At 51.6% G+C, this 20,736-nt stretch overlaps 2 protein-coding genes and 1 pseudogene across 5 annotated transcripts; 1 reads left to right on the top strand and 2 right to left on the bottom strand.

Moving 5' to 3' along the window:
- Positions 1-3,752: 3,752 nt before the first annotated feature.
- Positions 3,753-5,727, bottom strand: ATP6V1G2 (ATPase H+ transporting V1 subunit G2). Of its 2 annotated transcripts, none has more exons than XM_040988684.1 (3): positions 5,531-5,727; positions 5,233-5,333; positions 3,753-4,731 (listed from the first exon to the last, which is right to left on the bottom strand). In XM_040988684.1, exons 1-3 carry the CDS (start codon positions 5,610-5,612, stop codon positions 4,558-4,560), a joined length of 357 nt encoding a protein of 118 aa, XP_040844618.1. In that variant the 5' UTR covers positions 5,613-5,727; the 3' UTR covers positions 3,753-4,557. The 2 variants fall into 2 exon arrangements, with proteins under 2 accessions (XP_040844618.1, XP_040844619.1); XM_040988685.1 differs by having other exon boundaries at positions 3,753-4,689; positions 5,311-5,333.
- A 164-nt stretch (positions 5,728-5,891) lies between these two features.
- Positions 5,892-20,600, top strand: NFKBIL1 (NFKB inhibitor like 1). Of its 3 annotated transcripts, none has more exons than XM_040988682.1 (4): positions 5,892-5,977; positions 7,156-7,432; positions 16,572-16,793; positions 16,951-20,600. In XM_040988682.1, exons 2-4 carry the CDS (start codon positions 7,168-7,170, stop codon positions 17,535-17,537), a joined length of 1,074 nt encoding a protein of 357 aa, XP_040844616.1. In that variant the 5' UTR covers positions 5,892-5,977; positions 7,156-7,167; the 3' UTR covers positions 17,538-20,600. The 3 variants fall into 3 exon arrangements, with proteins under 3 accessions (XP_040844616.1, XP_040844615.1, XP_040844614.1); XM_040988681.1 differs by lacking the exon at positions 5,892-5,977 and adding an exon at positions 6,631-6,747 and having other exon boundaries at positions 16,572-16,748; XM_040988680.1 differs by lacking the exon at positions 5,892-5,977 and adding an exon at positions 6,631-6,747.
- LOC121161915 lies at positions 11,033-11,383 on the bottom strand (annotated as a pseudogene).
- Positions 20,601-20,736: the final 136 nt, after the last annotated feature.

The raw sequence follows: 20,736 nt of genomic DNA, 5'->3' as shown, positions 1-20,736 counted from the left end.
GCGCCAGGAAAGTCAGGTGTTGTGAATCCGCCGGGCGGAGGCGGCCCTCGGCTGCTGCAAATAAGTAGTAACAGCCTGCGGGTTAAACGGCATTCTGGAAATGTGAATTCAAGAATTGCAGCCGAGTGTCCTCAACCCCGCCCCAGTGCCCCCATTGTTTCGGCTGGACTTTTTTTTCCAGAAGGAAAGGGGTACCGTCCTTCCCTTCTCTATGAGATGTTGGGGGAAGTAACAGGTGCTGCCCTAAGCATAGTGAAGGTCGCGGACCTTGGTGAAATTTTCCTTTTGAAATCTTGTTTCATATTTTTGCCTCCTTTTGAAAAGTTCCTCCTGGCGTCTGGTTTTTATAAGAACACCAGCTAGGCTGTTAGGAGGAACCCCTATTGTAATATGAATTACTGCTTCCCAGAGTTCCAGTTTTATAAGAAATGAAAAATGGTGACAGAGAGGGGAGCGTGATGGCTCAGTGGACTAACCCTCTCCTGCAAGCGCCATGATCCCATTTAGGCACTGGTTCATGTGCAGGCTGCCCCGCTTCCCATCCAGTACCCAGTTAGTGGCCTGAGAAAGTAGTGGAGAATGACCCAAGTCCTTGGACCCCTGCACTTGCGTGGGAGACTGGAAGAAGCTTCTGGCTTTAGACTGGCCCAGCTCTGGCTGTGTGGCCACTGGGGAAGCGAGCCAGGTTTCAGTCTCTTTGTAAATCTGCCTTTCCAATAAAAATAATTAAGTCTTAAAAAAGGAAAATGTATCAAAAAGTGCCATTAAGAGACTTAATCCAAGTGTTGGCCCTATTTCTTTGAATTTTTGTCAGGAGGAAGAAGATGGAGCTTCTGAGTGAGCCAAACAGGATTCTGTTCCACCTGTGACTGTTACCGTCTGTCCTGTTGTTTTGTTTTTTTTTCTTCCAATTGTGCTTAAAAGACCATTTCTACCATTCTCTCGGGTCTTGTAAACTGTCCTCCCCCCCCCGCAGCAGCAGGTGTCTGTATTTAATATCTTTAATAAATCTTTGTGCACTGACATTGTCCGCAGGAAGATTCTTCTCATGTGAGACAAAAACCGAGGTCGCCTTCGTCATCTCCCTGTGAACAACACTGCTGCTTAATAAAACCCGGCAGAGGCGAGGATTTGGGCCTCTCCTTGTTAACACATCTAAGGAGCAGGCAACATCATTTGCACTTTGTGGAAAGGCAAAACAGAAGTAAAGCTGTATATCCAAACACTGCTAGAAAAATGGCAAGCACGGGACCCCTCGGATCCTCGGTCGTGTGCTGTCCCACTGCTTCGGGAACCTAGTAAACAGGGCAGGCCTTTGGCGGGAACCCCTGGCCATGGACAGTGCCTGGACTGGGTGCCGGCTCTGGTCTAAATGCCCAGTTCTTGCTGGAGCGTGCCATGGAAGGCAGCTGATGGGGGCTCCGGTGACTGGGTCCCTGCCACCCACGCAGGACACAGGTTGCGTTCCGACTTTGGCCAGGTCAGCCCTGGCTGTTGCAGGCATCTGGGAAGTGAAACAGTAGGTGAAAATCACCGCCTGTCTCAGGCTGCCAAAGAGTCACGTTGTTTTAAAGAGTCTGGTAAATACACTAAGGATTCAAACTGCTATGGTAAGAGATAGGACTGGTCAGTGTTGTCACTGAAGGACAGTTTTCCCAACCCTAAATATTTAACTGATATCTTCTTAAACATTTTTCTTTTGTATTTATTTATTTGAAAGGGAGAGACAGAGCCCTTCCATCTGCTGGATCACTCCCCCAAATGTCTACAAAGACCAGGGCTAGGTCAGGCCGAAACCTGGAGCCTGAAACTCCAGCTAGGTCTCCCACATGGTGGTAAGGGTCCAAATACTTCAGCCATCTGCTGCTTTCCCAAGTGTTTTAGCAGGGAGCTGGATCAGAAATGAAGTGTCTGGCCCCAACTAGGTTGCTGTTCCCGTTGTGCTTAATGACCAGGTCTGTGGCAGGCTGGGTCGGGCTGGCCCATATCACCCATCACTTTGAATGGGATGTGAGGCCAGGGACAGAACTGACCAGACAACTACAGTCACCAGTGTGTGTGTAAGCTGATGTGTGTGATGGACTGAACCTGACCCTGTACTGGTTGGCACATGCAAAAGGCAGGTCTGGGGTCACCCCCTGTGAAATTTTGTTGGGTGCCCCCCCAACTCAAAACTCTAGCTACAGGGAGAATCATAGGATTTGTAGTCCGACCTTGGAATGCACGTAGTGGGACTGGGCCTCCTCGATTGCTAATGCCTGTACAGTGGATGGCATGCCCAGGTCTAGGTGCATATGGGGGACAAGATGGCCAGCTCATTTAGGCCTGCATACACTGAATGTCAAAGATGGAGAACAGAACAGGTTGGACAAATCTACTGACCAGGATTGGGCAGCAAGTGTCTGAGTGGATGCGGTAGGGTTGGACTCTGTCAGCCAATGGGCTTTGGAAGGATTTCCTCAGCCTTGGAGCAACAGACCAATGGCATCTCAGAGCTGTAAATCACTCAAGCAATACCCTTGGAACATTCCTCTGCACATCAAGGTTTCCAAGATGACATCAAGTAGACACCCCCCACCCATCTCTGGGTACTGATGTAGTTTGGCAGCTTGGAGCAGCCTCCTCCCTGCCCTCCTCCCCCTCCCCACCCATACAGCAGAAAAAGGAAGAAAAGGAAAATTGGACATTTGTCCCACACACTTTTCCCCCCCATGCCTTGACCCTCCCCACCCTAATCAGTAGTCTTCATGGGCCTGCACCCCCATCAACTGTGTAAACAACATCCAAAATACAATTTCAATAAAAGAAAAGCAGTCTGGGGCCAGCATGTGGCACAGCATGTTAAGCTACTGCCTGTGGTGCTGGTATCCCTTATTGACAATGAGTCCTGGCTGCTCCTCTTCAATCAGGCATCCTGGAAGGTAATGGCCTAACTGCTAGCTGCCCGTGTGCAAGGCCACATGAAGTTACAGGCTCCCACTCAAGTCATTTGAGGATTAAAACAGGACATGGAAGGTCTTTTTTTTCTCCTTCCCCTGGGTGAGTCACTCTTTCAAATAAACACATTTTTTCAAAAGGACAGAACAAGGGGGGAGGGGGAGTGAAGCATCTGAAGTGATGGCATTGCAGACAACAGCTTAAACCACTGTGCCACAATATGAGCCCTGATACAATGTAACTTTTTCAACAGTGTTTATCAACTGTGTGCCAATGGTAGTACTGGCTGGGATGCAAAACAAAAGGTTAAGGGAGCAAAGAGCGCTTGTTCCCCGAGGGTGTTAAAGCACAGCCAATTAAGGAACACTTGTATCTTACTGCCAGCTTTACTCTCAGTCCAGCTCCCCATCCCTGGGGAGCAGCCAGTGCTGGGTCCCTACTGCCCATGTGGGAGACTCATCTGGAGCTCTTAGCTCCTCAGCCCAGTCGCCCAATCCACCCCTGCCCAGCTGTTGCGGGCATTTGGGGGAGTGAGCCAGCACACAGAGAAGATACCTATCTCTGTCTCTCTTTTAAACCGTTGAAAGAGTGCTTGTTCCTTCCTGCCAGCTTCTCTCTTGGAGTGACCATGTTACTCCCTAGAGCTTCCCAAACCAGCAGCCACACGGTTCCCATTTTAGAGAAACCCCACAGCGCTATTTGCTGTTGTTTTTCCAGGCATCAAAGGACAGCGTTTTGGAGCATCTGTGGATCTGTGAGCTAGCACGAGGGAATGGAGGGGAATGAGAAAGGAAGCTACCAGAAGCTGTTTTGTCTCACCAGTTGACTCATTTTTATTGACTCAGTTCATTGTTACAAGGGGAATGTAAGATGAGGGTGTGGGAAGGCTGGTCATGCATTTCAAGGGGTGCATCATGGCTGCACACGCGGCAGGAAGCTGCTGAGGCTGGGGAGACAGCTGATGGAGAACACACACGAGCTGCCAAGAGGCTGAGGGGGCAGACTCCACGGGGAGTCATGACGCAGGGACTAAATGAGGCCCCCGTCCCGCCTTTCCTTGGGTCCTAAAATCTTCTGGGAATTAGAGAATTATCAGAGTCGCAGACGGAGTGGGATTAGAGAGCCGCCGACAGACGGGAGGAGACAGCTGAGTTCAGGTTTTGGCAGATGCGCAGTGGGGGAGGACACCATCCCTGGGCTCCTGGCTCTTACAGGCACTTTATAGGACACGGTACAGTGCAGCCTATGGCAGGCAGATGTCACTATGAATCCAGTCCCCTAGGAACCTCAGCTGTACGACCAGCAGGTGGCAGGGCTGGGAGAAGGACCCAAATCCGCCCACTGTGGAGTCAGCACTTTGCACATCCCTGCTTCTCCATGTTCCAATTTGCACTGCGTGTGCCTGGGAAGCTGACAATGTCCCGGGGAAGGTTAAAGAGCAGCAGGGAGATACAGCTTGGGGCAGGATATACATGTTTCACAGGACAATAGTGGATCCTGCCTCCTGCAATATTCAGGGAATGAAAATCAGAGAAGGATTGAGAGGGAATAGGGGGATGCTGTCTTGGGAGACCTCTTTCAGGGAGGAAACTAGGCAGGAGTCGGGCCATATGCCGGGTTCTATGCAGCGATCCGGTAGTTGGGGTGAACCTGGGGCCTGACATCACAGACCATGCCAAGAAGCTGGGCCAGGACACGCTCACGGTTTCTCTGCTGCGAGCTTTGCATGCCCTGCACCTGGCGCCTCGTAGCCTGCTCCACCTCAGCCGACAGGTTCCCCTGGGAGCCCATGGCCTGGGGAGGGGGAGGAAAGGGGGAGGTGGGGAAAGGGGGAGAAGAAAGAAAGGGAAAGCAGAAACAAAGAAGAATCCAGGCACATAGAAGCAAAGGTCCAGTCTGGGAGCTTGCCAACAAGAGAGGACTTCTCAGAAACTACCACTACCCAGCTGGTGGAACCATCCAGGCCCCAAGGATACCCCACCTGGCAAATCCACGCAGGCACCAGAGATCAACATCACCCTTCTGGCCCAAGCCCCAGCAGGCAACTCCATCCTAAAACAGACTGGACATCCTCCCCCTACCTCACTACCGGGGGACCCCAAACGCTCTCCTACTCCCCATAGATAACAATATTACCCCACAGGACATGTCCTTCCAGACTCCCAGACCCTCTGCATCACAGAGCCAGGGTCCCCTGCACCCTCTGACACTTTACGTTCCTAGGGAATCACCTGCACACCCCTGACCCCATGCACCCCTAGATCGGCCACTTCCCCCCAGACCCCTACAACTCACAGCCTGCTGCTTGCTCTGGAACTCCTGCTCACGCTCCCGGCGGTACTGCTCCACCTCCATCTGCGCCTCCTCCTTGGCCTGCTTCAGCCGCCGGGCCTTCCCTGAAGGCAGAGCCAGGGCACAGGGGGTGGGGGTGGATCCCCCAAAATGTGACAGTGAAGGGGTCAGTCCCCACCAACCCAGGGTCACTCCCCTCCGGCCTCGCCTCCAGCCCACTGCCCCCCAGGCCTGGGTTTTCCCACGGACTCCCCTGCCCCGCTTTCCCCCTAGACTCCCGGGGAAGGGAGCGCGGACTCACGCTTCCTGGCATCTGCCACCTTCTCAGCGGCCCGCTTCTCAGCCTGCAGCAGCTGCTGGATACCCTGGGACTGACTGGCCATCTCTGTCCTTGGGGCTGATGCTGCTTCGTCCGCTAACCAAGGTACCTGACGGCTCCCACCGCCGCCTCCAGCTCGCTGCTGCAGTCCTCCACTACGCCCTGGGTCTTAGCGCTCCCCCTTCTCGCTCAGCCTCCCGCACCCGGTGTCTCCCCCATCGGATCACGCCACTGCCGCCCCCGCCTCGCCGCCGGGCAGTACCCCGGAGAGGCCGCCGGGGGGCAGCAGAGACCAGGCGCAGGTAGCCGGTGCAGGCCGGGCCGCCGCTGCGGTCCAGCGATGGGGACTGGGGCGGAGACCCGGGCGGCGCTGGGGTGGGAGGAGGCGCGCTGGAGGACACAGCACGGGGTTGTGGATGGGATGAGAAGGTAGGAATGCCAACGGGCCGTGTGCATTGGGAAGAACATGCTGGGCGTCTCTACTCCCTCTCTCGTGTTCCCATCTCCAGCTTGCCCCCCCCCCCCCCAACGTAGTCCAAATCTGGACTGTTCCCTGTTCCCAAATCCGCACGTCTGCCCCTGTTCCCTCGGCCCTGCCCAGGGCTGTCTCCTCGCGTGCTTGCTCCGAGTCGTCCCTGCTCTGGGCCTCCCCCTGGTTTTGTGTTCTTCCCCATTTTCACTGAGTTTCATCCCTCGTTCTCTCTCTTTAGCATCTCATTTCCTCCTCTGCCATTGAGCCGCAGTCTCGCTCCTCCAGGGTGAGAGACACGCGGAGATCCGCTTCCAGAAAGCCCTCCTCCCTCCGTCCCCCTCCCGCCCTTCGCCCGCTTCGCCCTTCGCCTCTCATTCAAGTCTTTCGGTTTCAAACGGACCGTTCACTTAAGTTCCCTAGTTTCCCCCGGAGGCCCGGCTGAGCAACCACCGGGTCAGGGCGGAAAGACATCCGGGAGTGCGCTCGGCAGTTCATTTCCGCCCTTCGCCTACGACTCCGGCGACTCCATTTCCCCCAGCCCGGCGTGTCTCCGCCCTTCCCGCCTCCCTGCTCGGAGCGTCTGAAACCCGGGCCTGCAGCTCGGGGTGCTGGGCCTGCAGCTCGGGGTGCTGGGCCTGCAGCTCGGGGTGCTGGGACGGGCACAGGCCTGATGAGTAACCCCTCCCCGCAGGTCCCAGGGGGCGAAGCCTCTGCCTCTGTCAGCCGGGTACACGATATTCACTGTCTAGCTCATTATTTAAAATGGTGACTTTGCAAAAATCCAAATTTCTGCTAAAAATTGCCACCCCCATCAGGTCCTATTTCTTTTTTATGTGCTATATGTAAATTTCACTGGGGCTGAGGAACCTGGAAGCTACAAACCACCCTTTCCTCAAAATTTATGTGAAAAAAAAAAATCTGCAACTCCAGTCCCACTCAATTTTTTTCTGACCATCACCTAACGAGGGATGAGGGTTAGGCTAGGCCTTGGGTTTGTTGTTTCCTGAAGATGTGAGAAAAGGGGGACACCCAAAGGAGGGGTCATCCAAGGGAGGAACAAGAAAATATCATCAGCAGCGGGGGAGAGGGCCGGCCAGGCTGGGGTGCTCACTGCTTCCATTCTCTCCTTCCTCAGCCCAAGACTTCCATGGCCTCCACCTCGCGCCGTCAGCGCCGAGAGCGTCGCTTCCGCCGCTACCTGTCTGCAGGCCGGCTGGTCCGGGCCCAGGCCCTCCTCCAGCGCCACCCGGGCCTTGACGTGGACGCTGGGCAGCCCCCGCCACTGCACCGGGCCTGTGCCCGCCACGACGCCCCGGCCCTGTGCCTGCTGCTGCGGCTCGGGGCTGACCCTGCCCACCAGGACCGCCATGGGGACACGGCCCTGCATGCTGCTGCCCGCCAGGGCCCCGACGGTGAGTCCTCCTCACGGGGAAGCAAGGTGGTGAGCAGCTGACCGGCTCTGACGCAAAAGCCAACCAGGAGTTGAGAAATAAGAGGCTTCCTGACATAGTTGACCAAGCTGGCATATGGCTGTGACTTATGCTTTTCCAGTTCTGAGCTGCCATGGTCTGAGAGCCCTCTGGTACCAAAAAGCAGCAGGTCTTTAAATTGCACATTTTCCTAGATTGTCAGTAGCTACTCTGTGTTTTGACTTACTTCTCCGTAGTGGAGAAGGTAGGCTCTGGAAGTTTAGGTGATACTTATTTATTTAGATGGCAGAATGGCAGAGCTGTCTTCCATCCAACGGGTCTCCAAATGGTTCACTCCCCAAACGGCTGCAGCTGGGCCAGCTGAGGCCAGGAGACAGGAACTCCGCCTGGCCTCCCACCTGGTGACAGGGGCTGAATGCTGAAGCTGCCACCCACTGCTTTCCAGGCGCATTAGCAAGGGAGCTGGCTCAGGAGTGGAGTAGCCAGGACTCAAACCTCAGGATAAAGACATCTCAAGGGATGGCTTAACGTGCTGTGCCACAACCCCCACGTATATTATCTGTAAAACTTCTCACAAAGTACTTTTTTTTTTCTTTTAATGCCCTAACAAGCCTGTAAGGTAGACTCGGACATTATCTCCCACTTTCCAGATTAGGAAGCTGGGCAAAGCTGCCTAGGTAGTCACTGCACAGGGCCATCGCCCAGCAGCTCGCTGGAGCATCCACGCTCTGGACGGCTGCGTTGGCCTGTGTGTGCCTGACTGAGCAGCTGTTCACACAGGTTCAGCATGCCCATGCTGTGACATGCGTGGCCCGAGAACCATGTGTGTGCTGATAGTGAATGACACGACAGTCTGCCCTGCAGACCTGCGGACTCTGTATTTGTATTCATGAATCCAAAAGAATCAAAAAGTCTCCAGAAAAGCAAGTTACTTCTGATAGACTTGTCTCTGAACAGTACAACGTAACAACTGTTCACTTCAGGTTTACATGATTGTTTTTTTTTTTAATTCTTGTTTAGGTTTTATTTGTATGAAAGGGAGAGAGACAAAGCCACAGGGACAGGCAGAGAGCTTTCACCACTGCTTCATTCCTGGAATGCCTGCCACAGTCGGGGCTGGCACCAGCTGAAGCCAGAGGCAGTTCTCCCACGTGGATAGCCAGGACCTAGGTCCTCAAACCAGCACCCGCTGCCTCCCAGGATGTGCAATAGCAGGAAGCTGGAATCAAAAGCAGAACCGGGACTTGAACCCAGGCACTCCAGGATGGGGTGGAGGTATCCCAAATGGCTTCTGAACCAGAACGTCCAACTCCACTCCTCGTACCATATATTCTATATAACCTGAAGATGGCACATGCATAGGTTAAATATAAATACCACACCAGTTTATATACAAGACTGTAGCCTCTGCAGACTTTGGGGTCCAGGCCGGGGTGTGTCGTGGATACAGTCCCCTGTGGGTTCCCGGGGATAACTGTAATTGGAGCCACGGCACAGGAGAAGCACTTGCAGCCTCTGACGATGGTTCCTGTTGCAGAGTGACAGAGGGGGTGATGAGGAGAGATCTCTTCTGTGCTGTTTCATTCCCCAGATGGCCACAATGGCTAGGGTTGAACCAGGGCAAAGCCAGGAGCCCAGAACTGCATCCAGGCCTCTTATGTGGGTGGCAGGGCCCCCGGAACTGGGACCATCTGCTGCTGCTTTCCTAAATGCATTAGCAGAGAGTAGCTGGATTAGAAGCAGAGTAGCTAGGACTCATATGAGATGCTGGTGTAACACGCAGTAGCTTAACTGGCTATGCCACAGTGCTGACCCCTTCATTGTCAAAATTCTAAGTAGCAGGTGAGATTGCTGTTACTAGTCTGCCTACAGACAAGGCAAATTGGCCCCAGCAGGTTCCAGAACTTGTCTGAAGTCTCACAGCTGATAGAAGTCCTTTTCCAAAGCAGACACCACTCTCAAAAGCCTGGTGTCCTCTCAGGCCTTTTGTCCCACTGGTCCTCTGTCAGCCCTGCCACCAGATGGCCTTCTAGGTCCTGGGTTAAAAGGGCCAGCGCTTTCAGTTTCCGGCTGCTTTAGAGACCACCCCATCTTGGTAAAAGAAGGTAACTTCTTTAAACAGATTAAATGACCCAGGATCTCCTGCTGGGAGGTTTCCTGCCCCACCCCACCCCTAGTTCCATGTTGGGTCTGAGACAGGTACCAATACCTGCTGGAGTGACTGGGCTGGGTTATCACAGCCAATAAGATGGCAGGAAACAGCCCCACCTTTGGGTTTTGTGGAGAGTTCTTTGCAGAGCCCACCTTGTCACAGGAAAGTGGTGTCAGCTCTCAGATACCGCCATGTAAATACACCTTAGGGGACACTCTCTGTCCAAAGCAAGAGTTAGTAAATATAGAAACAGGGTCGCTTTCTCACAATTTGCCATAAGAAAGCAAGCCAGAGCTGAGCTGACATGGTGGTTAAATGTGGCCTCGGTTGTATTTCAGCTCTGGGCCAGTACCAGGCATTTACACCCATTACGCACTGCAGTCTGCACCCTGGAAGTGGGTGCTAACCCCGTTTTGCAAGGGCTGAGCCCTCCAGCTTGTGTTCCACTCTGCTTTCCAGCCTCGCCTCCCACCTCACACCCACAGACCTGCGACTCCAGCTACGCAGTCTTCTCCTGTGACCCAGACACGCCTTCCACAAGCCTGCTTTCTTGCCTCATCTCATTTCCGCTTTGCAAAGTTACTCTCTCTGCTCCACCTGCTCCCCGGAGCCCTCTCTGACCGCCTCACCTACGGTGACCCTTTCCTCCTCCAAGGCCCAGCAACCACACACAAGCTTCTGATTTTGGCATGTTTAAAAGCCATGTTCTTTTTTTGCCAGTTAGTGTGCCTGTCCCTTTTAAAGTAAAAATCATATCTTATTACAGCTTCGGAAGAGCAGTGCTTCTACCACTAAGACAAAGTGAAGTTTTCCTCCACAAAACTTTTTGATGTTTATTTTTTCCAGTTGAAAAAATGACAGGGTGTGGGGCAATGGAGACGCTGTTTGGGGCACCCAGGTCCCATTGCTGGTTCAAGGGCCTGGCTCTGCTGTCCATTCCCACTTCCTGCTGCCGTGCATCCTGGGAGGCAACAGGAGATGGCCCAAGTCCTTGACTCCCTGCCGCCCGCACAGGACAGACACCTGGATTGTGTTCAGGACTGCTAGTTCCAGCCTGGCTGTTGTGGGCTTTGGGGGGGCATGCACCAGCAGATGGAAAATCTGTCTTTGACTTTCAGATATATATAAAAAAAAAATTTTTAAGCATAACATATGGGAGGTCTTCAAAAAGTTCATAAAAATGCTTTTATGCAAAAAACTGCATGGATTTAAAAATTCCTTTTTTTCACATTTTATTATTATTGCTATCATTTTACGATACCGTTCCATATTCCCCTATCCCCTCCCCAAGTCCCTCCCCCCCTAAAAATTCTTTTACCCCAAAATAAACCTATCTTTTAATTTTTCTGTTAACTTTTTTCAAACAAAACTGTACCAAAAAATAAGTGGAATCACTCATCATTCTGAAACAGTAATTTTGAGAGACACTGTCACCTAGGACCCCGGATTCCTCTGCCACAGCCACGTCCTCTTCCTCTGCCTCGGCCTCTTCCTGCAGCAGCTTCGCTGTTCTTAGACTTTACCTTGAGCTCAACATCCACTAGCAGTGTGTTCAGAGGCAAACCATCTGGTAGAATAAAATATCGGGTGTTATTTCCTCAGATACTCAGCGTTTCCAGCTGCACAGGCTCTCTGTTCTTCCGGGTCACTTTTACAGCTTTCAGATGTATATTCATGATGACATCGACACCCATGACAGTTCCATGGACTTGTGTTCTATTCTTCAGTCCACTGATTACGGTTTCATGACTCAGTTTTGTAAAAAATCTCACAAGTTTCATCCAGGCTGCCTGACTGCCCTTTTCCTAGTCGATAATGCAGAGAATGTACCAACGCTGGGCCGACTAGGGTTGAATGGCCGGAATAGAGGAAACACTGCTTCTAACTTCATGAAGTACATGTATGTCATTAATGAACACTGGGGAAAGTTGATCTGTGTTATTAAACTGATAGTAAAGATGGTATCTCAAACACTAGAGAGGGGAAGAACTAGTTAGTAAACAATACAGGGGTTAGGGTAGGAGGAGCATTTAGCTTAGCAGTTAGGATGCCTACATCAGGATTGGGCTTTGGTTCCCAGCTTTGCCCCTGTCCCCGCCCTGCTCCCTTGCCCCTCTAGATTACTGCTAAAGTAGACCCTGGGAGGCACAGTGATGGTTCAGGTAACTAGATTCCTGCCTCATCTGAACCCACTTCCTGCCCCAGCCCTGGCTATTGTGGCCATTGGGGAACCAGACAGATGGGAGCTGTTATTCTCCATCTCAGTCTCTACTTCTCAAATAGATAAATTTAAAATGTGTAAAATAACGTATCAAAACATTTGGCTCACCTAGGGAAAAAAAGTCCTACCTGACTCAAAAGTAAATTCTATCAGATTGAACATCTGAATATGACAGGAAGCTATACATCAAATTCATGAGCAGGGTTGGCTCTACGGGAAGATAACATTTGAAAGATGGTATCAAAGAAAACTTACGTGTTACCTCTTACAGTTTCATTCTTTTAAAGTAAAATGTGGGGTGAGTATTGGGCCTAACGGTAAAGACGGAAGTTAAGGTGCTCAAGCCCCAAGCTGAAATGCCTGGATTTGATACCCACCTCTTCACCTGACACCAGCCTTCACCTGATACAGACCCTGGGAAGCAGCAGTAATGACTCGGGTACTTGGCCCCGAGAGGCCACACCAGCTCTGGTTTCAGCCCTGGCCATTGCCAGCATTTGGGAAGTAAACCAGCTGATGGAAGAATATTTGTCTCTGTCTTGCTTTCTCAATTAAATAGATAAATAGATATTTAAACCATCACCTACTACTTCCCAGAGTGCATGATAACAAGAAGCTGATTGGAAACAGAATAGCCAGGACAAATTGAGTACTCCTGTGGGATACGGGCATCCCAAGTGGTAACTTAACTGCTGCCTGCCCCTGAATTCCTTTAATTTTTAAAGAATATTTATTATTTTTATTGGAAAAATTTACAGAGAGAAGAAGATATAGAGAGAAAGATCTTCTATCCACTGGTTCACACCGCCCCCCCCCCCAAGTGGCTGCAATGGCCAGAGCTAAGCTAATCCAAAGCCTCTTTCATGTGTTTCCCACATGGGTGCAGAGTCCCAAGGCTTTGGGCTGTCTTCAACTGCTTTCCCAGGTCACCGGCAGGGAGCTGGATGGGAAGTAGAACAGCCAGGACACAAACTGGTACCCATATGGGATCCTGGCATTTGGAAGGTGAGGATTCAGCCAGTAACCTGTGGACCTTTTTTTTAAAAAAAATTTTTTTAATTAAAGAAGCAAGTAGGATTTGGCCCAACAGTTGAGATACCTGCAATCAGAGTGTTTGGATTTCAGTTCCCACCTCACTCCTGATTCTAGCATCCTGCTACTGCACATTCTGGGAGGCAACAAGTGATGTTCAAGCAGCTGGATTCCTGTCACTCACGTGGGAGACCCAGGTTAAGTTTTCAGCCAACAGCTTCACCCTGGCCCAGCCCTGACTCTTGTGGGCATTTGAGAGCAAACTAACAGGTGGGATAGTCCTGTTTCACTGCCTGTAGCTGTCAAATAAAGTAGATTTTTTTAAAGATTTATTTATTTTTATTGCAAAGTCCGATATACAGAAAGGAGGAGAGACAAAGAGGAAGATCTTCCATCCGATGATTCACTCCCCAAGTGGCTGCAACAGCCAGTGCTGAGCCAATCTGAAGCCAGGAGCCAGGAACTTCCTCCAGGTCTCCCATGCAGGTGCAGGGTCCCAAGGTTTTAGGCCATCCTTGACTGCTTTCCCAGGCCACAAGCAGGGAGCTGGATGGGAAGTGGAGCTGCTGGGATTAGAACCAGCGCCCATATGGGATCCTGGAGCGTTCAAGGCGAAGACTTTAGCAGTTAGGCCACAGTGCTTGGCCCAAAGTAGATCTTTAACAAGTTTTAAGGGCCTAGCATAGTGGCCAACTGGATAAATCCTTGCCTTGCACACACCAGGATCCCATGTGGGCACTGGGATCCCACATGGGCACCAATTTTAATCCCAGCTCCACTTATCCAGCCCCCTGCTTGTGACCTGGGAAAGCAGAAGAGGATGGCCCAAAGTATTGGGACCCTGAATTCATATGGGAGACCCAGAAGAATCCACAGGCTTTGGATCAGCTCAGCTGTTGCCATTGCAGCCACTTGAGGAATGAACCAGCAGATGGAAGATCTTTGTCTTTCCTTCTCTCTATAAAATCTGACTTTCCAATAAAAATAAATTTAGCTTTAAAAAAAGATACCTGGCTACATAAAAATTTTAATTAAAGTTTTTTTTTTTCATTGTATTTGAAAGGTAAAGAGATAGAGAAAGCTGCTCCATCCACTTTGTCACTTAGCAGATATCTGCAAACATTGTCATTGGGCCAGCTGGAAGCCAGGAGGTTGAAATTCAGTCCAGATCTCCCACGTGGATGGCAGTGACCCAGGTACCTGAGCTGCCTCCCAGGGTGGACAATATCTGAAAGCTGAAATGAGCAGCAGAGCTGGGACATAACTCCAGGTGTTCCTGTGTGGAACATGGGCATCCCCAACAATGCCTTGACCATTGAGCCAAAATCTGCACCCATCACAACTTTAAAAGATAAATGGGTGGGCGGGGAGACATACTAGGCATAAAATATTTACTTATATAAAAGACACAATTTGAAGAACTCTCCTATATAATAAATATGAAAATTTCCATAGGAAAAGGATATAAATGAGTCATTCACAAGAGAAATGCAAAAAGCACATATGAAAAAGAAAACTCCATTAGTAAAATTATTTTTACACTATCAGATTGGCAAAATCAAAGGGTTGATTATATTTAGTTTTAGTAAAGGAAGCCACAGACATGCTTATATATTCTTGACATAATCTTATTGAAAGCAGTTTAGCAGAAGCGCATATTTTTCTTTGACTCATACGTTCCACTTCTGAAAACACAAACTACACAAACACTGTGCAAGTCCTCAAAGATCTGTGCATGAAGCTGAGCACTTTTGGAAACAAAGTCTGCCAATTGGTGGTGAGGAGTTCTGTTTGTTTTGCACTCACAGTGGAACACTTAACTATGTAGCCATTAAAAAAAAAAAAAACAAAGAAAGTAAAGTGAGTTAGGCTGTATGTATTCCTGTGGAAAAACATAACTGAGGTGTTTGGCCCAGCAGTTCTGATGCCAGTTAAGCTACCCGCGTCCAGCTTCATGGTGCCTGAGTTTGTATCACAGCTCCAGCTCGACCCTTCCTTTCCACTACCTCCGGTGGCAGCAGTGACGGCACAAGTCACCCATATGGGAGCCCTGGATTCAGTTCCTGGCTCCCAGCTGTGTCCTGGCTGGTCCAGTTATTGCAGGTGTTTGAGAGGTAAACTTGTGGATGGGAGCTCTGTGGTGTATCTGTCTCTCTTAACCCAAAATAAGTAAACAACTTTTTAAAAAAGCTTCTGAATAATACATACAGTCTGGTCACATGTCTCTGAATACATGTGTCGTGTGTGTGTCTATGTAAACCTAGACAGCCCTGGAAGAGACCACAGCAAGCTATTGGTTAACAAATTTACTATTCTTTCTTCATAAAGAAAAAAACATAATTCTCTTGGGATGAAAACGTCAGTGAGATAAAACTGGAGGCAAAGTCACTAGTCCTACCACTCAGAAACTATGGTTTGTACTTACTTCTTTCTAGTTTGTGTTTCTTGCAGCATAAGATCTGGACTCTTTTGTTGTTGTTTTAAGATGGCTGTGATTAGATCCTGTATAGCTAGCTGTTCCCCACGCCACATCATTTGTAGAGGCCGTAGAGTGTTTACCCTGGGCCTTATCTTACCCATCACATTTTAGGTTACAGGCCTTGCTCTCTGAAAAGCCTCCCACACATGCTGAGCATCCGTGCACCCTCACAGCTGCCCCGAGCCCTGGTGGGGAATAAGCACTTTTCAAACAGGACCAGGTATTTGCTGCTGTCGACCTGTGACAGGTTCCAGCCCGACTAAGAAGCAGGGCCCCTTCCCCAGATGCTGATGCAATTCAGGTGGGAGGGATAGCGCTGCCAGCCCTATCTTCCTGCCTTTCTGGCTGGGATAAGTCAGCCCTCCCCCCTGGGCCATCCTTCCATACCACCAAATACAGACAAAAACTGCAGGCCCACATCCTCCTCCTGGGGGAGAGAAAGTAGGTCCACAGGAAGGGAGGCTGCCTCCCTCACCTTCCTCTGGGCCCCAAGGGACAGCAGTGGCTGGTGGCCACAGCAGGTGGGCCGGTGTTGGCTGTGAAGTACACAGCCAGGGCAGGAAAGAGCTCAGGAATGTCAGCCGCAGGGGGAGACCCTCTGTCCCTGCCCCTGCCCCTGCCCAGCAGGTCTTCAGGAAGAGCTTGGCCAGCAGGTGCTGGCCACGTTTTTGCGTCTCCCACTCCTGGCCCGCTGACCCGCCACTATCCCCTGGTAAGGCTGGCGGAGAGGAATTCCCGTGAGAGCATATTTTACTCCGTTTGTTGGAAAAGGGTGTAGAGCGCGCAAATTTCTATCTGCGTCTGTGGAGGTACAAAGTGGAGTGTACAGGTATCTCACCGGCCTGGTGTGTACATGTGGGTTAGAAACACAAAGGCTGTGCAGTGACCAAGTTTTTAAACCAAAAACAGAACAGCCAGTGGGTTTTGGTGTTGCCCTAGATGACTTGAGGTAGAACTGGAAAATGTCATTTGGCATGATAGAACTTCCAGGACGCTAAAGCAGTTTGTGATGCATAGGGCGGAATATTTTAAAATGCCACACTGTGTATGTGGTAAGACATCAGGACGTATTTGCCAGGGGTGGTTATTTCCTGGTTCCCGGGAGGGGTCCGTGTGGGCCACCCTTCGTGGGCTACCCTTTCCATTCTCTCACTACCAAGGAAGTAACGGGCGGGATTCAAGATGGCGCGGAAGCCTGTGAGTCCGGGCTGACTTCTCACTGCTCTCCCACCCACAGCCTACACAGACTTCTTCCTGCCACTGCTGAGCCGCTGTCCCTCCGCCATGGGGATCAAGAATAAGGACGGGGAGACCCCTGGGCAAATCCTGGGCTGGGGACCCCCTTGGGATTCCACGGAAGAGGAGGAGGAAGATGAGGCTTCCAGGGAGCGAGAATGGAGACAGAAGCTGCAGGGCGAGCTGGAGGACGAGTGGCAGGAGGTCATCGGGAGGTTTGAAGGTGAGGAGGCCGCTGCCAAGCCCCACTGACCACATGTCATGTGCCCGCCTCGTGAGTGCATCACACTGGGCTCCTCTGCCCTTGTTCCATATTTGCCTACCTCCAGGACCCAGCCTTTTTTTCTCACAGCCCCTCTCCAACCTCCCCTCCCAAACAGATGACGCTTCTGAGACCCAGGAACCCGAGTCCTTCTCTGCCTGGTCAGATCGCCTGGCCCGGGAGCATGCCCAGAAGCGCCAGCAGCAGCGGGAGGCTGCAGGACCCCATCGACCCCCTCGGAGGGCTGAGGGCTGCAGTCACAGCTGGCGACAGCAGGAGGAGGAGCAGCGACTCTTCCGAGAACGGGCTCGGGCCAAGGAGGAAGAACTGCGTGAGAGCCGAGCCCGAAGAGCCCAAGAGGCTCCAGGGGACCGAGGGCCAGAGGCGGCCAGGCCTAAGCCCAGGGCAGAGTCCCCCAGAAGGGCAGGGAGGGGCAGCCTGTGGCGCTTCAGTGATGTGCCCTGGCCCTGCCCTGGGGGCGGGGACCCTGAGGCAATGGCCGCAGCCCTGGTGGCCAGGGGACCTCCGCTGGAGGAGCAGGGGGCCCTGAGGAGATACTTAAGGGTCCAACAGGTACGTTGGCATCCTGACCGCTTCCTACAGCGATTCCGGAACCAGATTGAGACCTTGGAACTGGGCCGCGTGATGGGAACTGTGACTGCCCTTTCTCAGGCCCTGAATCGCCATGCAGAAGCCCTCAAATGAGCCGAAGGAAATGGCGAGAAACTGGGGCGCAATCTTGGGGGCGGGCAGAAGGAAGGATCCGGTGCTCTAGGAAGGAGGCAGATGCTCTGTGGAGAGGATATGGGGTGGAAGCGAAACCTGTCGGAGTGAGGTGTGGGTGCAGGCTCCACCACAGCCCCTTGACTTGTCGTTGCCTAATAAGACCTGGTTCCACATCTCACTCCCAGTGTCTCCACTGCCTTTTCCATTACTGTGGTTTCATCACCCTTAACATCTCCTTTCCTACCCACCAGCTGAGATCCGCCATCCCCACATACCTGTAACACACATGCGCAGGCTAGGGCTACCCTCAGCTGGAGAGAAACCCCTACTTGCCCACTCTAGGGGTCAGACCTAGGACGGCTCTCTCTGCCCTCCAGCCCCCCTCCCTCCCTCCCCTGGGGTCCCATCCATGCTGCAGATGTGAACAGAGGCAAAAAAGGAACAAAGCCAGTTCCCTCCCCTCCCCAGCTCCCCGGGGCAGAACCACATCCTCCTCCCCCATGAACACCCCATCTGCCCCACACAGGGCTTTCCCTTTGCTGAGTCACTGAATGAGATGAGTTGGGGGCAGCTGGGGCTGGTGGACCAGGAGGATGTTAGGGGAGGACAAGGGATAGAGAAAAAGGATGGAGGAAGATCGCTGGTGTGGGGGTGTGGAATTTTAGTTGCTAAAAATAGGAGCAGAGGAAGGAGGTGGAAAGGCCTAGTTATGTAACCTGGATTATCTGTTCTTAGGCAACCAGAGTCTCACACCCAAGGCTAGTCAGACTGCTAGACCCCAGCTGGCCCCGCCTTCAAGCTTATCAGTCCTGTCTCTGCTCCAGGACCAGAGTCTATGTCTCCTGCACAGGTTCTAACCCCCACTCCAAACTCAGGCCTTGACTCTGGGAACCCCAGGCTTGGCCTTCCACATCAACATCTCCTTTTCCAAGCACCAGAGGTGGAGGGAGAGGCCTGGAGCTCACATGGAGCAGGAAGTGGACTTCATTCCTCCCACTCTTCTTGATGGGTTTCCACTACAGCTCCAAGAAAACCAGGATAGGAAGTTGTAAATCACACCCACTGCCATCCGCCAGGCCACACCCTGGAAGAGAAAGGGCAGGCCCTGCTAAGCGGTGTGTGCGCCATCTGTGCACATCTGCATCAGAGAATCCTAGCATCAGAAACTTAGTCTTTAGCTTTGAGCCGTGATCTACACCAGAGAATCCCACCAGTGATAGTGGCAGAAGGTGGTAGGACGGGGTGAGGAAGCCTCTGGAAACCTGGGGACAGGGACCCAGCCTGAGACTGGAGACAAGAGCTCAGAATAGTGAGGAGGCCATGGCCTCCAAGGGACCAGGCAGATGTTCAGGGGCAGAAAGGAGGGCTGGTGAGAAAGATCCTGTGAGAGGAAGCTACTGTGAATCAGAGAAGAGACTTAACGCTGTGAGCAAGCCAGGCGTCCAGTTCCTCTCACAGACTGGAGATTTCGGAAGTGGCATGCAAAAAGCCTGGGCTTGGAGCTGGGGGTGGGGGAGGGAGCTGGCGTTAGCATCCCTAAGTCAGAGGGTTGAGAGGTAAGCAACAGAAAAGCTTAACATCAGATCTGCTCCTCTGCCCAGATCTCTGCGGAGTGAAGCACCTTGTTCCTCTTCCCACAGTGGTTGCCTGAAACCAAAGCAAAACAAGCCCTTGCTCGTGGGCCCCTCGACCTCCCTCTCTTGAGTGTCCCTTCTTGGTGTCTGGCCCCCAGCCCTGATGGGGGTTCCCCCAAGAAGAGGGCTGTTCACTTTCTCTGACCACACGGTTTCCGCTTCTGTGTCTCTTGCTTCCTAGGCTGATAAAAATACTGCGCCCTAGAGGCCCTGGCTTCCTCTGACCCCTGATGCCAGGCAGCAGGCATCCTGTCCACCACAGTAAAGGGGACAGGAAAGGGGCCCAGGGATCCCCAAGGGGTGACTTGGTGCCTCCCGTGAAGCACTAGGGAGGTGCAGGTGTGGGCCTGTCTGCTCTCTAGAGCCAAATCTCAGTGGAGGAAACATTGGGGTTCAGTGTGAGAAACCCAGTTGGTGACATTGAAGAGGCTGGAATGATGATTGGATCAGCAGGAAGGTAGGTTTGAGTCCAGTTAGGAAAAGGATCAGGCGGGATGCTCTCAGAGCAGGTAGGCTGAGCATGATGGAGCCCAAAGAGAACTGCAAACCCTGCTTCAAGTGTGTCTCCCCACCTTACTTGCACAGTCTGATGGTAAGGCACCATGGCTGCAGAGAGGAGGGAGGTGGACACCATTTGCAGGAAGCCCAGGTGTGAGAGCCTGCTGTGCAGAAAGAAAGATAATGTCAAGGTTACAGACAGGCGCTTCATGCTGTAGGCAGTGGTACTGACAAACAATTCAGGAGATCAGGAACATGCTTCAGGACATGCAGGCAGGAAATGAAGAAAACCTGTCATGGAAACCCTACTATGTGTTAGCAATCCCTTTCCCAACGTCTTGTTAGCATTCAGGAAACATGTCCCAAAGTTGGCTTGCTAAGAACTTTAGAGGAGACCAAGAGGCATCAGGAACGCACGCTCTCTCTCTCTCTGTCGCTCTCACTCTATTTTTGTCTTCCGTACTCCCCCTGAAGCAAATCATGGAAGTAACTCCTTTTTCCAAATCAGGACATAGAAACTAAACCTTTTTCCCAAAACCAGCCACAGACTCTAGAAACCTTCTAACCTTCCCCACCTTTTGGTGTAGGAATTGCCCATGAACTGTCTGACTTGCCTATCTGGCAGTTGGTTAGAAGAGTTTCATTCCAGACCAGTCCTACCTGAGTTGCTTCAAAGAGAGGCCAAGAAGAATCCGAACAGACAGGCCACACATTTCCGCCCTCCATCTGTTCCCATTCATTCATTCACACCCTTTTTGTCCAATCACATTTCCATATGCTATCCATTCTTCATCAGATCTAGACATCAAAATGGACAGTTTTCTCTGGGGCCTGGGTCTTCATTTCTGAAGGTTCCTATATCATGTAAAGCTTTGATTAAATAAATTTGTTACACTTTTTTTCTAGCTAACCTGTCTTGTTACTGGAGAATTAACACTAAACTCATCTGACTCTAAAACGTGTGTGCTTTCTATTTAAGCCCTAATAACATCAAATGACATTTTTTAAAAAAAGGGGGTCAGAGTTCACAAACTGTGAGCGAACCT

Source organism: Ochotona curzoniae, unplaced genomic scaffold (assembly GCF_017591425.1).
Source record: "Ochotona curzoniae isolate NIBS_2020 unplaced genomic scaffold, NIBS_Ocur_1.0 contig_4951, whole genome shotgun sequence".
NCBI lineage: Eukaryota > Metazoa > Chordata > Mammalia > Lagomorpha > Ochotonidae > Ochotona > Ochotona curzoniae.
The sequence above is the reverse complement of the archived record's forward strand: the minus strand, read 5'-3'. Positions and strand labels throughout refer to the sequence as shown.